The sequence below is a fragment of the Brachionichthys hirsutus genome, chromosome 15 (assembly GCF_040956055.1).
Source record: "Brachionichthys hirsutus isolate HB-005 chromosome 15, CSIRO-AGI_Bhir_v1, whole genome shotgun sequence".
In the NCBI taxonomy this organism is placed as follows: domain Eukaryota; kingdom Metazoa; phylum Chordata; class Actinopteri; order Lophiiformes; family Brachionichthyidae; genus Brachionichthys; species Brachionichthys hirsutus.
The window spans coordinates 1,730,938-1,748,612 of NC_090911.1; the positions used below are offsets into that span (position 1 = coordinate 1,730,938).

The following is a 17,675-nucleotide window of genomic DNA, read 5'->3' on the forward strand; positions in this document are numbered from 1 at the left end:
TCCCTCTTTAGTAAAGGCAGAAAAGGGCAAGGCATTTGTCCCCATTACTAATGTGGGTAAAACAGACGTATGGTTGACACCTCGAAGAGTTGTTGCTACGGTTCAAACAGCCACTGTTGTATCGGCCGACCCGCATATACAGGTTTCCATTGACTCTCAGAGTTGCATGGCATATGTGTCCAGTCAGGAGATTACTGTCGACGACACTGTATTGGATTGGCCAGAGTTTGAAAATCTGCAAGGGAAGGCAAAAAAGCAAGCCAGCGATTTGTTATTAAAGTACAACCAAGTGTTTGCAAGGAATGACCTAGATGTGGGCAGTACCAACTTAATAAAACATGAAATCCCACTATTGGATGAAACACCAGTACGGCAGCCCTATAGACGCATTCCCCCTTCCCAATATGATTTGGCACGTTCCCACGTTCAACAACTTTTACAGAGCCACATTATTAGAGAAAGTAGTAGTCCGTATGCATCACCAATTGTGTTGGTACAGAAGAAAGATGGCTCCTTACGGATGTGTGTCGATTACAGGCAATTGAATGCCAGAACTAGGAAGGATGCATTTCCCTTACCTAGAATTGATGAATCCCTTGATGCTTTGGGCGGGGCCCAGTGGTTTACAACCCTGGACTTGGCAAGTGGGTACAGTCAAGTTGAGATGGCGGAGAAAGATAAGGCAAAAACTGCATTCTGTACACCTTTCGGATTGTTTGAGTTTAATCGTATGCCATTTGGATTATGTAATGCGCCAAGTACATTTCAGCGTCTCATGGAGCGCCTGTTTGGAGACTGCCGTCATCAGTCTCTGTTGTTATACCTGGACGATGTTATTGTTTTTTCATCATCTGTAGAGCAACATCTGCAACGATTAGACCAGGTTTTTTCTCGACTCAAAACACAAGGGTTGAAGGTGAAGCTTTCAAAGTGCCACTTTTTCCAAAAACGTGTAAAGTACCTGGGCCATGTGGTGTCAGCTGAGGGGGTTTCTACTGATCCGGAGAAGGTAGCTGTGGTGCGTGACTGGAAGCGTCCTGTTAACCTGGCCGAGCTTCGCTCATTTTTGGGATTTGCCAGCTACTATAGGAGATTTATGGGAGGATTTTCTAACATGGCTTCCCCCTTAAATCGATTAGTGGCTAGGCTCCTCCCTCCTGGCAGGAAAGGAAAAACGCCAAAAAAACCTTTGAGCGAAGTTTGGGATGCAGAATGTGAGCAGAGTTTTCAGACTCTTAAGAATGCATTAATCACTACACCTGTTCTTGCTTATGCAGACTTCCAGAAACCTTTTGTGTTGGAAGTAGATGCCAGCCACGGAGGGTTAGGAGCTGTTCTCTCCCAGGAGCATGAGGGTAAGCGTCGTCCTATAGCTTTTGCGAGCCGTAGCCTAAAGCCCACGGAGCGGAACATGAAAAATTACAGTTCCATGAAGTTGGAGTTGGTGGCGCTGAAGTGGGCTGTAACGGAAAAATTCAGGGATTACCTGCTGGGAAATAAATGTACAGTTTTCACGGATAATAATCCACTAAGTCATTTGGCCACAGCAAAGCTTGGGGCGACGGAGCAGAGATGGGCCTCCGAGTTGGCAGTCTTTGACCTCACACTGAAATACCGTCCCGGCTCACAAAATACTAATGCGGATGCGTTGTCCCGCCAACATGCCGTTTTAGGGGAGTCTGAGACTAGCTCTGATGTTGTTGAAGGGGTCCTGGGGCTGCAGGAAGAGATCAGCACACTGCCTGGGTTATTAAGGTCTGATCTTGTCACACTCCAACATCAGGATCCTAATATTGGCCCTTTTTTGGAGTGTTGGGAGAGAGGTGGGATGCCTGATGCTAGGGAGCGTAATAAGTTTACCAAGGGCACCAGGGAGTTGATAAGGCAGTGGGGTCGTCTTAGAGAGAGAGAGTCGGTGCTCTATCGCCGTGTTTGCACCCCGGATGGACAGGCTGAGCTTGAGCAACTTGTATTGCCCCAGTGTTTGCAAGAAAACATTCTTCGCTCCCTTCACGATGGGCAAGGTCATCAAGGCATAGAAAGGACTTTTCAGTTGGTGCGTGCTCGTCACTACTGGCCAAATATGTACTCTGATATAGAGAGGTGGTGTAAAACCTGTGAAAGATGCGTGTTGTCGAAAGCTGTGCAGCCAAAAGTCAAAACGTACATGGGCACAGTCAAGGCGTCACGGCCTCATGAGATTCTGGCAATAGATTTTACAGTTTTAGAGCTCTCCACTGACGGCAGGGAAAATGTCCTTGTAATGACGGACGTTTTCTCTAAGTACACGCAAACTGTCCCTACTAAAGACCAGCGGGCTAGTACAGTTGCAGAGGTATTAGTAAAAAATTGGTTTCAGGTTTTTGGTGTCCCGGGTCGCATTCATTCGGACCAAGGAAGGAATTTTGAGAGTAGTTTGGTTCAGCAGCTCTGCAGGTTATATAAAATCGAGAAAAGCCGCACTACACCATACCACCCCCAGGGGAATGGCCAGTGTGAGCGCTTCAATCGCACTTTGCATGATTTGTTGCGTACCCTGCCACCGGAACAGAAACGCAGGTGGCCTCGCCATCTTGCACAAGTGACATTTGCGTACAACACCGCTGTACACCAAACTACTGGCAGGACACCATATTTTTTAATGTTTGGGCGGGAGCCACAGCTGCCCATTGACTCTCTTGTTGGAAACAACCAGGAGGAGGACCTTCCTATGGAAGAGTGGGTAGAAGAACACCAAAAATCTCTAGCGGCAGCCTATGAGATGGTACAACGAAGGGTGGATGATAAAGTGGCTCAGAGGGACTCAAGGAAGCAGGATGTACCTGTGGCACCGGATTTTGAGCAGGGAGATCTAGTATACACACGAAATCATGCTGTTAGGGGTCGGAATAAGATTCAGGACTTTTGGGACCCAGCTCCATATCAAATAGTCCATCCACCTCCGGCTCGAGGAGTAGTGTATTCTATAGCACCTGCAGGTCAGGACGGTCCTCTGCGACAGATACATAGGGCTGAGATGAGGAGTGTGCCTGAAAGTAGAGGGGCGGAGGAGACTGGAGCCGGGGGGATAGAGAATCCTCCCTCTGACGAGAATCCTCCCTTTGATGGTGACCCAACCAATGTTGTCATAGATCAGGATGAACTCAAATCCCTCCCTGGATCAGAGAGCGGGAACTGTAATGCTGGAAATGTGTCGGATCAGGTTCTTTCAGACCAAGAACCCATGGGAGAAACTGACACATCTTTAGTTTCTGGGCCTAGGAGGTCGGAGAGGAGAACGGCTGGGCAGCATTCAAATCCGCATCGACTGCCTCAGTCGGTGCAGGTCAAGCCTTGAATAACTTGCTGATTGAGTACATCGTCGGGTCGCCGATGCACGCTGAGGGGGAGGAATGTAGCAGGGGACACCACAGGGTGAAGGTGCTGGAGGCCACCACAGGGTGTCGCCCTCTCCTGGGGCGCTTCTCCTTAAAAAGGGAGCGGCTATTGGCCAAGGTGATGCCAATTTCCTGTCGGGTGACCAGATTGTTTGCTGGGCCCACATGCATGGTCGAAGCATTTGATGAGCTAAGCCGGTGAATATTTTAATATGTTGATTTTATATATCATGTTTTAGGTTTTAAATGTGTTTTACTTCGGTGAATATTTTAATATGTTGATTTTATATATCATGTTTTAGGTTTTAAGTGTGTTTTATTTGATAGGGTCTGTTGAAGACCGGAGTGATTTGAGCTCGGATTCGTAAGGGTTGAATGACTGGGCGTGGGAGAACGACGCCTCAGGTATGCGGTCTTTTAAAGTTTTAGGCATATCTTATTAAATGTGTTTTAACAAATAATGATGTTGTATTTGTTTTGGTTGTTTCAGTGTTCATGTCGCCGCTGCCTGCTGTCTTTTTGTATTAAGTTTAGTTCGAGTTTTGTTTTGAGTTAGTCCGCTCAGTGTCGTACATCTGTGTTTTGTTTATTGTGTAAGCTTGTACGAGCGGACTAACTCTCTTACCTATTTTTATTTTTGTTTGTTTATTCTTTTGTTTCATTCTTTTCTTTTGTTTTGTCACTTCCCTCCCTTGTATCCCGTTAGCACTCCAATACCCACCATACCCGATCCTATTTTTACGTGTGGTTTTATTAGTGCATGGGTTTGTGGTGTGTTGCTTTTAAGTTTGCAGTGAGTTGGAGTGTTGACGTTGCGGGTTTCTTCCGCCTTGTAGTGCGGTGCTATTCGGGGTGGACTGGGGACTGGCAGGCAATACGGGATAAAGTGAAGAGTGACTTTCCATCTGTCATTTTGTAATAAATGCTGGTAACCCTTCGTCATTGTGCTTGTCCCTTTGTGCTCCCCGTAACATAATGTAATATGTGTGTGTGTGTGCAATGGCAAAATAAAGATTCCTATCTATTTATCTACGACTCCCTTCTGTGAACTTGGCGACCTATAATTGACCTGTGGGGGGCGGTAATACGCGCCTGCTGCGTGCGGAGAAGCGGACGAAGAAGAAGAAGCAGACGAAGGGGCGGAGTCTTTTCGTCGCTCATCTGTAAACATCTTGTATATCTGTCAGATATTACCGGAGATATTATGTCGTCGCTGCGAGCTTCGTCCCGGAGGCGTCTGAGGTAGGAATGTTTGTCGGGCTAACGCAGTTAGCTTGTTTTACGCGGACTCGTATCGTGTAATGTTGTCTTCCGTAGTTAGCTTAGCTTGTGCTCGATCATTTTTCCACCTGGACACACGGTTAGCTTAGTAACACATTATTGATACCGCAGCGCGGCCCCAACGCGGTGTCTTTGACGACAGTTCCCTCCTGCAGCGTCTAAACTGGAGAACAGTCACAGCTCATCGTTCTCTGCTCGGCCTGACGTTAAATACGAAGCTGACAGGAGCTAGGTGCAGTGACGTCAGCGTACCTGCAGTAACATCAGGGTACCTGCAGTATCATCAGCGTACCTGCGGTGACGTCAGGGTACCTGCAGTAACATCAGGGTACCTGCAGTATCACCAGCGTACCTGCAGTAACATCAGGGTACCTGCAGTAACATCAGGGTACCTGCAGCGACGTCAGGGTACCTGCGGTGACGTCAGCGTACCTGCAGTATCATCAGCGTACCTGCAGTAACATCAGGGTACCTGCAGTAACATCAGGGTACCTGCAGCGACGTCAGGGTACCTGCGGTGACGTCAGCGTACCAGCAGTAACATCAGGGTACCTGCGGTGACGTCAGGGTACCTGCGGTGACGTCAGGGTACCTGCAGTAACATCAGGGTACCTGCAGTATCATCAGCGTACCTGCGGTGACGTCAGCGTACCTGCAGTATCATCAGTGTACCTGCGGTATCATCAGCGTACCTGCAGTAACATCAGGGTACCTGCAGTATCATCAGGGTACCTGCAGTATCATCAGTGTACCTGCGGTATCATCAGCGTACCTGCAGTATCGTCAGCGTACCTGCAGTATCATCAGGGTACCTGCAGTATCATCAGGGTACCTGCAGTATCGTCAGCGTACCTGCAGTATCATCAGGGTACCTGCAGTATCATCAGGGTACCTGCAGTATCATCAGGGTACCTGCAGTATCATCAGGGTACCTGCAGTATCATCAGGGTACCTGCAGTATCATCAGGGTACCTGCAGTATCATCAGTGTACCTGCGGTATCATCAGCGTACCTGCGGTAACATCAGGGTACCTGCAGTATCATCAGGGTACCTGCAGTATCATCAGCGTACCTGCGGTATCATCAGCGTACCTGCGGTATCGTCAGCGTACCTGCAGTATCATCAGGGTACCTGCAGTATCATCAGGGTACCTGCAGTATCATCAGGGTACCTGCGGTATCGTCAGCGTACCTGCAGTATCATCAGGGTACCTGCAGTATCATCAGGGTACCTGCAGTATCATCAGGGTACCTGCAGTATCGTCAGCGTACCTGCAGTAACATCAGGGTACCTGCAGTATCATCAGCGTACCTGCGGTATCATCAGGGTACCTGCGGTATCGTCAGCGTACCTGCAGTATCATCAGGGTACCTGCAGTATCATCAGGGTACCTGCAGTATCATCAGGGTACCTGCAGTATCGTCAGCGTACCTGCAGTAACATCAGGGTACCTGCAGTATCATCAGCGTACCTGCAGTATCATCAGCGTACCTGCAGTATCATCAGGGTACCTGCAGTAACATCAGGGTACCTGCAGTATCATCGGCGTACCTGCAGTAACATCAGGGTACCTGCAGTATCATCGGCGTACCTGCAGTATCATCAGCGTACCTGCAGTATCATCAGCGTACCTGCAGTATCATCAGGGTACCTGCAGTAACATCAGGGTACCTGCAGTATCATCGGCGTACCTGCAGTAACGTCAGGGTACCTGCAGTATCATCAGGGTACCTGCAGTATCATCAGCGTACCTGCAGTATCATCAGGGTACCTGCAGTAACATCAGGGTACCTGCAGTATCATCAGCGTACCTGCAGTATCATCAGCGTACCTGCAGTATCATCAGGGTACCTGCAGTAACATCAGGGTACCTGCAGTATCGTCAGCGTACCTGCGGTGACGTTGACAGAGAACAGAATTCGAGTGAATACTGATTGTTAATATACTTAATTTACCTTAATAAGCATTTTGATAGATTATTTAATGTTTTTACATTTTCATAATTCAAGAAAGAACAAAAGGTTTTAATGATTGTGTTGTTTTAGTGATTGTGTTGTTTTAGTGATTGTGTTTTAGTGATTGTGTTGTTTTAATGATTGTGTTGTTTTAATGATTGTGTTGTTTTAGTGATTGTGTTGTTTTAATGAATGTGTTTTAGTGATTGTGTCGTTTTAATGATTGTGTTGTTTTAGTGATTGTGTTGTTTTAATGATTGTGTTGTTTTAATGATTGTGTTGTTTTAGTGATTGTGTTGTTTTAATGATTGTGTTGTTTTAATGATTGTGTTGTTTTAATGATTGTGTTTTAATGATTGTGTTGTTTTCGTGATTGTGTTGTTTTAGTGATTGTGTTGTTTTAGTGATTGTGTTGTTTTAATGATTGTGTTGTTTTAGTGATTGTGTTGTTTTAATGATTGTGTTGTTTTAATGATTGTGTCGTTTTAGTGATTGTGTTGTTTTAATGATTGTGTCGTTTTAGTGATTGTGTTGTTTTAATGAATGTGTTTTAGTGATTGTGTCGTTTTAATGATTGTGTTGTTTTAATGATTGTGTTGTTTTAGTGATTGTGTTGTTTTAATGATTGTGTTGTTTTAATGATTGTGTTGTTTTAATGATTGTGTTGTTTTAGTGATTGTGTTGTTTTAGTGATTGTGTTGTTTTAATGATTGTGTTGTTTTAATGATTGTGTTTTAATGATTGTGTTGTTTTCGTGATTGTGTTGTTTTAGTGATTGTGTTGTTTTAGTGATTGTGTTGTTTTAATGATTGTGTTTTAGTGATTGTGTCGTTTTAATGATTGTGTTGTTTTAATGATTGTGTTGTTTTAGTGATTGTGTTGTTTTAATGATTGTGTTGTTTTAATGATTGTGTTGTTTTAATGATTGTGTTTTAATGATTGTGTTGTTTTCGTGATTGTGTTGTTTTAGTGATTGTGTTGTTTTAGTGATTGTGTTGTTTTAATGATTGTGTTGTTTTAGTGATTGTGTTGTTTTAATGATTGTGTTGTTTTAATGATTGTGTCGTTTTAGTGATTGTGTTGTTTTAATGATTGTGTCATTTTAGTGATTGTGTTGTTTTAATGATTGTGTCGTTTTAGTGATTGTGTTGTTTTAATGATTGTGTCGTTTTAGTGATTGTGTTGTTTTAGTGATTGTGTCGTTTTAGTGATTGTGTTGTTTTAATGAATGTGTTTTAGTGATTGTGTCGTTTTAATGATTGTGTTGTTTTAATGATTGTGTTGTTTTAGTGATTGTGTTGTTTTAATGATTGTGTTGTTTTAATGATTGTGTTGTTTTAGTGATTGTGTTGTTTTAATGATTGTGTTGTTTTAATGATTGTGTCGTTTTAGTGAGTGTGTTGTTTTAGTGATTGTGTTGTTTTAGTGATTGTGTTGTTTTAATGATTGTGTTGTTTTAATGATTGTGTTTTAATGATTGTGTTGTTTTCGTGATTGTGTTGTTTTAGTGATTGTGTTGTTTTAGTGATTGTGTTGTTTTAATGATTGTGTTGTTTTAGTGATTGTGTTGTTTTAATGATTGTGTCGTTTTAGTGATTGTGTTGTTTTAATGATTGTGTCGTTTTAGTGATTGTGTTGTTTTAATGATTGTGTCGTTTTAGTGATTGTGTTGTTTTAATGATTGTGTCGTTTTAGTGATTGTGTTGTTTTAGTGATTGTGTCGTTTTAGTGATTGTGTTGTTTTAATGAATGTGTTTTAGTGATTGTGTCGTTTTAATGATTGTGTTGTTTTAGTGATTGTGTTGTTTTAATGATTGTGTTTTAATGATTGTGTTGTTTTAGTGATTGTGTTGTTTTAATGATTGTGTTGTTTTAATGATTGTGTCGTTTTAGTGAGTGTGTTGTTTTAGTGATTGTGTTGTTTTAGTGATTGTGTTGTTTTAATGATTGTGTTGTTTTAATGATTGTGTCGTTTTAGTGAGTGTGTCGTTTTAATGAATGTGTTTTAGTGATTGTGTCGTTTTAATGATTGTGTCGTTTTAGTGATTGTGTCGTGTTAGTGATTGTGTTGTTTTCGTGATTGTGTTGTTTTGGTGATTGTGTTGTTTTAATGATTGTGTTGTTTTAGTGATTGTGTCGTTTTAGTGATTGTGTCGTTTTAATGATTGTGTCGTTTTAGTGATTGTGTCGTTTTAGTGATTGTGTTGTTTTAGTGATTGTGTTGTTTTAGTGATTGTGTTGTTTTAGTGATTGTGTTGTTTTAGTGATTGTGTTGTTTTAATGATTGTGTCGTTTTAGTGAGTGTGTCGTTTTAATGATTGTGTCGTTTTAGTGATTGTGTCGTTTTAGTGATTGTGTCGTTTTAGTGATTGTGTTGTTTTAGTGATTGTGTTGTTTTAGTGATTGTGTTGTTTTAATGATTGTGTCGTTTTAATGATTGTGTCGTTTTAGTGATTGTGTCGTTTTAGTGATTGTGTTGTTTTAGTGATTGTGTTGTTTTAGTGATTGTGTTGTTTTAATGATTGTGTTGTTTTAATGATTGTGTCGTTTTAGTGAGTGTGTCGTTTTAGTGATTGTGTTGTTTTAATGAATGTGTTTTAGTGATTGTGTCGTTTTAATGATTGTGTCGTTTTAGTGATTGTGTCGTGTTAGTGATTGTGTTGTTTTCGTGATTGTGTTGTTTTGGTGATTGTGTTGTTTTAATGATTGTGTTGTTTTAGTGATTGTGTCGTTTTAGTGATTGTGTCGTTTTAGTGATTGTGTCGTTTTAATGATTGTGTCATTTTAGTGATTGTGTCGTTTTAGTGATTGTGTTGTTTTAATGATTGTGTCGTTTTAATGATTGTGTCGTTTTAGTGATTGTGTCGTTTTAGTGATTGTGTTATTTTAGTGATTGTGTTGTTTTAGTGATTGTGTCGTTTTAGTGATTGTGTCGTTTTAGTGATTGTGTCGTTTTAGTGATTGTGTCGTTTTAGTGATTGTGTCGTTTTAATGATTGTGTCGTTTTAATGATTGTGTCGTTTTAGTGATTGTGTCGTTTTAGTGATTGTGTTATTTTAGTGATTGTGTTGTTTTAGTGATTGTGTCGTTTTAGTGATTGTGTCGTTTTAGTGATTGTGTCGTTTTAATGATTGTGTCGTTTTAATGATTGTGTCGTTTTAGTGATTGTGTCGTTTTAATGATTGTGTCGTTTTAATGATTGTGTCGTGTTAGTGATTGTGTCGTTTTAATGATTGTGTCGTTTTAATGATTGTGTTATTTTAGTGATTGTGTTGTTTTAATGATTGTGTTGTTTTAATGATTGTGTCGTGTTAGTGATTGTGTCGTTTTAATGATTGTGTCGTTTTAGTGATTGTGTTCTCCGGTTCACTCTGTGATGCCGGTTTTTACCGCGTTTCAGTTTACAGCGCAGCAACGACCTCTTTCAGAAACTCACCAGAATGTGTCACGGTGGGATTTACGTGCACGATGGTCACAGATCCGTCTTCCAGGGTGGACGGATGAAATCGACCTTTAAATCCGTGCCATTCGGCGTGTTTCTGTCCTCAGGTGGTGTGTTTGAACGGGGCCTTTGGTGCGCTACACCAGTGAGCAGGCGGCATGGAAGAGACGAGCCGGGAGGCGGTTGCCACGGCGGTGCAGCGGGTGGCAGGGATGCTGCAACGATCCGATCAGCTGGACAAAGTCGAGCAGTACCGGCGAAGAGAAGCCCGCAAAAAGGCTTCGGTGGAGGCTCGGCTGAAGGTGATGCCTCTGCAGAAAGAACAGGACACTAAAGTTTAGTTTATATATTACACGTTTTGGTTTGTGCTATTAAAGGCGAACTTTTTATAGAGATTGACAAGCCATCTGTGTGTTCACAAAAGATGTTAGCATGATGAAAGCGCTACGTTTCCTATTTTTAAAGCGACCCAGTAATACGAACATTTTTGAAATATAAAATTGTTAAAATGAAAACTGTTTCCTCCGTTTGAAAAAGAACTAAGCAAACTATTGTTGGTTCAGATTGTCATGTATTCTGTTCTAACAGAATGCATGCGTTATAACAAGCAGACCAGTAAATATTGTGTAACTGTAGAACTGTTTTGTCCCAGAGGTGGAGGACGTATCAGAGCCTTCGTGTAAATGCAGGGTTTAAAAGGACATGCAGCAACAACGATGTCAGTCATTGGCTATTTTTTTATAACAATTTAAATACTTTCCTTATAGGTGAGTTATTAGAGGGTGAAATGTCAACGCAGTGTTCCGTCTTTCACCGGCTACCAGCTCTTAAATGGATGTAATAATTATGTATCTGTATGTTAATAGTAATATTAACTTCTGTTGATGACCTGTGGCATCCTTCAGGCAGCCATCCAGTCCCAGCTGGACGGCGTCCGCACCGGACTGACCCAGCTCCACAGCGCCCTGCTGGACGTCAAAAACATCCAGAACTCGCTGGCGGATGTGAGTAAAGACTGGAGGCAGAGTATCAACACCATAGAAAACCTGAAAGACGTCAAGGATGCTGTTGTTCAGCACAGTCAGTTGGCATCGGCTGTGGAAAACCTTAAAAACATTTTCTCTGGTAAGTTTCGTTCTGCTAGACCCAACTCGATTGTCGCCCCCCCCCCCCCCCGGGGCCTTCCAAGGGTTTAACGCAGCAACTCATTCATAAGCCTTTCCTCGTGACGTTCACGCTTTGTCTGGCTTTCTCCGTCGTGCGTGTGCAGTACCTGAGATTGTGGCAGAGACGCAGCAGGTGATAGAGCAGGCCGAGCTGCTGCAGGCGCACAGGAAGCTGATGGAGCTGGAGTGTTCTCGGGACGACCTCATGTACGAGCAGTACCGCATGGACAGCAAGAACACCAGTGACATGAACCTCATCTCCATCTACTTCGAAGATGCAAGTACAAGTCATTTTACTAAAGAGAGCGACGAGGGGGAAGAGCTTTACGGAAACAATTCAATTTATATAATTGTAATATAAACTACAATAGCTGAGAGCGTTTGTTGAAAAGTTATTTATGACCTTTATCACCCGTGTGAAACATCAGTTGCCCCCCTGAACCTAAAGGCAGTCGAACATTTGTCATAACTGGAAATAACCCTTTCACATCACCGTGGCGATGTGATCCATTGTTCTTTGCAAAATTGTGCGCGTGTGTAGTAAATAAATGGACGAACGAAAGCGTCCATACCAGAGATCACCATGACCTCCTGGGCGGGGGTCATGGTGATCTCTGTCTTTGCGTTCTCAGGTCCAAGGGTTATCAGACGAGCTGGCTAAGCAGCTGTGGATGGTCCTGCAGAGGTCCATGCTGACGGTTCGCCGCGACCCCACCATGCTGGTGTCAGTGGTTCGCATCATCGAGCGGGAGGAGAAGATTGATCGCCGTATGGTTGATCGTAAGAAGCAGACTGGGTTCATCCCACCTGGCAGGCCCAAACGATGGAAGGACAAGATGTTCCAAGTAAGAGGACTAATTACACTAACTAAGTACACAACAACACAATGAAAATGTCAGAGAACGTGAGGGGGAATAAACTCCAATAAGCAACCATTCAGTTCAGTGTTTGAAATGGTTCTGCACCAGGTTCTGGAGGCCACAGTCAGTACCCGCATTGAGGGAACCCAGCCTGTGACAAAAGAAGCGGATAAAATGTGGCTGGTCCGTCTTCTGGAAATAACCAGGAAGTATGTTCTGGATGACCTCCTCGTTGTCAAGAACCTCATGGTGCAGTGCTTCCCTCCACACTACCGCACGTTCAACAGGTAAAAGATACCCCCCCCCCCCCCTCCCACATTCAGAAAACGGTCGTTCTTTCTCTTAGAACCTATGCAAATATCCACGACTGCGTACCAGAAGTACTAAAAGTACATTTTCAGGCGCTCCTGAAGAATGTGTTCGGCTCAATGTTGAGTTTTGTGACGAGTTGCAATATCAATCAAATCAAGGAGAACAAAAAAGAATCATCAGCAACTCCTCTTGCTTTGCCTCCCGGGATGACAGGGAGCCGACGTGCACGAGTCACAAGTCCAAGTTGTCAGTTGACACATTCCGCTGTATTGATCACCTTTAGTTCCGTGTCTGTTTCAGGTTCTTCAGTCTCTACCACAATGCCGTGTCCAGCCGTGTCCAAGAACTTGTCTCTGAGGACTTGGAGGCTAATGAAATTGTGTCCCTGCTGACTTGGGTGCTAAACACATATAAGAGGTACACAATCTCTCTCTCTCTCTCTCTCTCTCTCTCAGCAGGCAGTTCTTCATCCAGATTACGTCTGGATGCAACTCATTCACCTTTTATACAAGTAAATCAGGGCTGCAAACTGCAGCAAGATCTTATCTGCGATGGTTCTGGACATGCAAACTTAAAATAGAACCTTCTCGGGAAGAGAAATACAAAATCCTTCAAAGGTGAAACCATTCAGTTGTATCTGAATCTCCAAAAAACATTTAGCTAAGAGTCTAGTGGTGTTTAAAGGTTCACAGGACTGGTTATTTATTACTGATCACTCGCCTGTCAAATGCAGATGAAGTTCAGCAGCACTCAGTTCTTCATCCTGAATCGACCTGGATGCGGCCGCTCCACCTGCTTACGTTTCTCCTGTTTCTCCATGATATACAATAAATGTGAGATGACTTGTCTGACACTTTGAGGTGAATCTGTGTGTGTCTCAGCGTGGAGATGATGGGCCATCCAGACTTACTGTCAGAGTGTGACATCAACCAGCTGGAGCCTCTGCTTCCTCAAGAGATGGTGGACGACCTGCTCGGCAAGTACGTCAAGACGTTTACGGTAAGTACCACACGCAAGTACAAAGTACACGACTGGATGGACTGGCTGGCCAACCAGACTGTTTGAATGTCCTGTTTTCAGTCTAATATAACTGGCTGGCTGCGAAAGGCTCTGGAGACCGACAAGAAGGACTGGCATAAAGACGTCGAGCCCGAGGCTGACCAAGATGGATACTACCAGACGACGCTGCCTGCCATCGTCTTTCAGGTAACGCACACAGATGGGCACGGAGTTACGCCTCCTTTCATTGACTCTCGTGCCACATCTTTATCTAAGGTGACCCAAAACACGAGACTCGTGAAATCCAAGAGCACGGTTCGCTGCGTTGGATTTCATGTGAAATAAAATAAATAAAAGGTTGAGACGTTGAATACATTTTGGACACTCATTTCAAATATTTAACTTTGCAAGTCCCGTGTTTGTCTTTTCACTCTCCTGACGGACAATTTCAGCATCACAAATCGATGAATAAGCCCGTTTCAGTAAAGACAAATGTGTGTTGCTGTTGCGGCTTCGCTGTTTATAACGCTGGACGTGTCTTTGTGCTGTGAACGGCGTTCTGTGAGTTCATTTACGATGCAAGTCGCTCATTTTAGTTTCTGCTAGCCTTTTTGGAAACCACATAAGAACTTTTAGCTGATGGGGAAACTAAAGATGGACTTTGAGGGAGCTTTGTGCCTTCATAACCTCTGACCTTCATGTATCTTCGCTCTGTGTCAGATGTTTGAACAAAATTTGCAAGTTGCCGCGCAGATTGACGGGGATTTCAAGGAGCAGGTTCTGAAGCTCTGCCTGAAACAGATGAACACATTTCTTATCAGGTAATTACTGATACTCTAATGTGAAAGAAAATCCTCATTGATCTCATCTTGTTTCCTTTTCTTTTGTAAGTACAGGTCAAGAAAATAAATGGCCGTACTTCAATAGTTGCGTAAGGCAGAATGCTTTTTGTGTTTTGTGTAGATACAGAGAGCAGGCGCTGACGTACAAAGAGGAGCACCTGAGAGACCGGCAGCTTCCTCAGTGTTATGTGCAGTACATGATCGCTGTCATTAACAACTGCCAGACATTCAAGTAAGAATTCGTTTTCACAATGTGCGTTCGTACTTCTGGTCACATTGATTTGGAATTCCTGTATTTCCCCCGGGAGAACAAAGATTGTTTAGAGATGTTTAACAATCGAGTGGCTCGTCGCTCCTCTCAGTCAGGTCCAAACAGATGGATGCCACCAAATAATGCTGGCTTGTGTTTTAAATAATCTTTCAATTCAGTTTCATTTCTATAGCGCCAGATCATAAGAGAAAGAGTTAACTCAACGCAGGTGTAGCAGGAAAAAACAGAACCCGACTTGACCCATAAGCGCAAGGAGAAACTTCCCTTTAACAAGGAGAAACCTTGAATAGAACCTACGACTCATAGTGGACGGACATCTGTCTGGACCAGTTGGGAAAGAGAGAGAGAGAGAGAGAGAACATGAATATGATTTGGAATACACACAATTCAATCAGCTTTCAGTACATGAAAATGGAATTACTCCTAAAAAGGACATTGCATGCATATGTGCATTCACACACTCGTGTGTGTGTGTGTGTGTGTGTGTGTGCGTATATGTATATATACATACCGGTACACACACAATACACATCATGACATTGAGCCCATGCTTCTTTCCACCCCTCAGAGAATCTGTCACCAGTCTGAAGAGGAAGTACGCTCCGTCCCTGGAGTCCACTGACAGTGACGGCGCCATCGACAAGACGCTTAACGAGGTCGCCAAAGAAGGATGTCAGTTCCTATTGGACGAAGTCTTCCTTGATCTTGAAGTAAGAAGGCGACATTTTGGGTAGAACCATATATTTTTGTACTGTTGCAGGTCTTATTTGTGTCTTTCAAGTCTTTCTCTATGAATGAGTGGAGAAATCCGACTTTTCTAGATTTTTACTACTGATTAACCTCAGAAGAGATTTGACACTTTGCAAGCCTTTGCTACGACATGAAAACTATTTCTTACGACTAAAAAGTATTCATTGCTCACCTTCTCGCCGCTGGAAAGTCAGATTTAGCAGTTAAAGCAACGCTTCACACCAAAACTGCATATTTTAAACTGAAATCTTTACTGTATCGATAGTATGAGTGTATTTCCTGTCTGAGGTGGAAGTTGCCCCCCCCTCCAAAAAAAAGAAAAAGAAGCCATGTGTAAATGTACATTTTATATGCTGACGTGCTTTTCATTTAAATTCACAGGAAAAAAATGACAATTTAATTCACTAATTCAAAAAACAAGTCTTCATGCTTTTGCTATTCTTCCATTGCTTTGATTTTGATGCTCCGTTTTCCAGCACCACTTGAATGAGCTGCTGACCAGGAAGTGGCTGGCTGGCTCTCACGCTGTGGACACCATCTGCATGACCGTCGAGGACTACTTCAGCGATTTCAACAAAATCAAGAAGCCCTTCAATCAGGTCGGGCAGCGGCCAACATCGACGTGTTTGCCATTGTACTACTTTGTGCTAGGATCATGTGATCTGATGGCGCGTCGGCCATGTTTGCAGGAGATGACGAGTGAGGCGCTGCGCAGGGTGGTGGTGGAGTACATTCAGGCCGTGATGCAGAAGAGAATCACCTTTAAAAACGCCGACGAGAGGAGAGAGGGAGCAGAGAGGATGATCAAAGAAGCCGATCAGTTCAAGTTTCTTTTCAGGAAATTGTCTGCTGTGAGTTCGTGTAGAATTATCTCGACTGCAACAAGTGTTCACTTTGGGACCAGCTTTACATTCCAACCAACAACCAATCGGTCGAGGCCAGGAATGGGTCGGTCTGGAAGCGGTTCAGTCCAGAACTTTACCCTGAGTTAAAAGTTAATGACGCTAATCAGTTAGCAGACTCTGAAATAAACAGGCGGTCGTTATTTAGGCTCAGAAGCTTGGTGATTGTCCGGTGAGGAGGATTTACACGAAGCTAATCGTCTAGCCTGCGGCTGCACGTTAGAGCGTCTCTCCATCCACACGGGACAAACGCCGGTTCAGTTGCTTGGCATGAAATAATCGTCACTGTTTCTATGAATCTCTAACTAGACTGTGACTCACCAAATATAACAGCTGGTGGGGTAATGAACAAAATCACCTCTGGCATGTCAGTCTGGCGTGCCTGACTGTAATTATTATTTTGTATAGGGCGAGGACACGGATCAGCTGTGCGGTGCCATCGCTGCCATCGCTGAAGTGTTCAAGCTGACTGACCCCACCCTTCTGTTCCTGGAGGTCACCACGCTGGTGTCCAAGTACCCGGACATCAGGTAAATATAGATGCGCTGATTGGGCTTAATGGGGGGGGGGGGACTTTCCAGTTTGTTCCAGACCAAAGTTGCAGGTCAAGGTCCGGATCAAAGACTCCGTCTTGGACCAGACAAGAATAGCAGATCAAACGCTTTGGTTCATTTACACTTTGAACGATCGGGTTGTTGTTTCTGCTGTTGACAGGGAGGAGCACATCCAGGCGCTGCTGGCTGTGCGTGGCGATGCCAGCAGGGAAATGCGCCAAATGATCATTGGAGTTCTCAGCGAAAGCAAAGTTTCCTTCTCGGGTGTGACACGGCCCATCTTTAAAGACATCACTGTGCCCACCATGACCTCAATGGCAACTGCAAAGCTCCTCAAATAAGCCCGCAGCTGTGTATCTAAAAACCATCATTGGTAAATATTGATTTTCTTTAGCTACTATCAAACAAATAATGAACGCAATGTGATCCAAATTCTGGGGGCAGGTGCTTCTTATTAATGAGTTATAAGGGTCGCTGTAATTGTCATTTTAGGTGGAATTGCATTCTGGAGACGCTGAGCTGCATTAGTAGATCTTGAGTGATGTCTAGATTGCTGTTGATACTGTGATCTTTATAACATGTCTACATCAACGAATAATAAAATTATAGTTGTGACAATGGACTCTGGTGTGACTTTTAATTGTAGGTTGAAGCTTTTCCATGTATTTTATTTTAAATGCAGAGATTTCTGTATGTTTGAAATTGAATGCAACAGCGCAGTGTTCTGACTGGCTTGCAGTCATAATCAGGGCTTTTTCAAAGCGTAAACTGTTCACAACGTGTATGTTTGTACAGAAAAGTATTTATGAAACCTGGCCAAATGGCAACTTTTTTCAGTAGAGTGAAGTTCCATCTTCATGCCAACAACAGAAGGGTCTGTACTTGGTCCACCATTGTTTAGAACGCGCGTAAATGGCCTACAAATTTGATGTCTGGGTGTTCGCTGCCTGATGTACGAGGACG

At 43.4% G+C, this 17,675-nt stretch overlaps 1 protein-coding gene across 1 annotated transcript; it reads left to right on the forward strand.

Annotated features, from left to right (window-relative positions):
• Positions 1-4,573: 4,573 nt before the first annotated feature.
• Positions 4,574-17,334, forward strand: exoc3 (exocyst complex component 3). The gene is made up of 16 exons (XM_068749021.1): positions 4,574-4,619; positions 10,164-10,358; positions 10,962-11,181; positions 11,327-11,499; positions 11,855-12,067; positions 12,191-12,369; positions 12,695-12,811; positions 13,276-13,393; positions 13,475-13,600; positions 14,114-14,214; positions 14,357-14,467; positions 15,075-15,216; positions 15,733-15,855; positions 15,946-16,107; positions 16,567-16,688; positions 16,873-17,334. The coding sequence occupies exons 2-16, from the start codon at positions 10,215-10,217 to the stop codon at positions 17,051-17,053; spliced, it is 2,232 nt and encodes a 743-aa protein (XP_068605122.1). The 5' UTR covers positions 4,574-4,619; positions 10,164-10,214; the 3' UTR covers positions 17,054-17,334.
• Positions 17,335-17,675: the final 341 nt, after the last annotated feature.

Bases quoted from the DNA above. Each gene is read 5' to 3' on its own strand.
- exoc3 (XM_068749021.1), top strand. From the start codon at position 10,215: ATGGAAGAGACGAGCCGGGAGGCGGTTGCCACGGCGGTGCAGCGGGTG. The intron at 13,394-13,474 runs GTAAGTACCACA...TCCTGTTTTCAG, and splicing joins AGTACGTCAAGACGTTTACG to TCTAATATAACTGGCTGGCT. The intron at 15,217-15,732 runs GTAAGAAGGCGA...TCCGTTTTCCAG, and splicing joins AAGTCTTCCTTGATCTTGAA to CACCACTTGAATGAGCTGCT.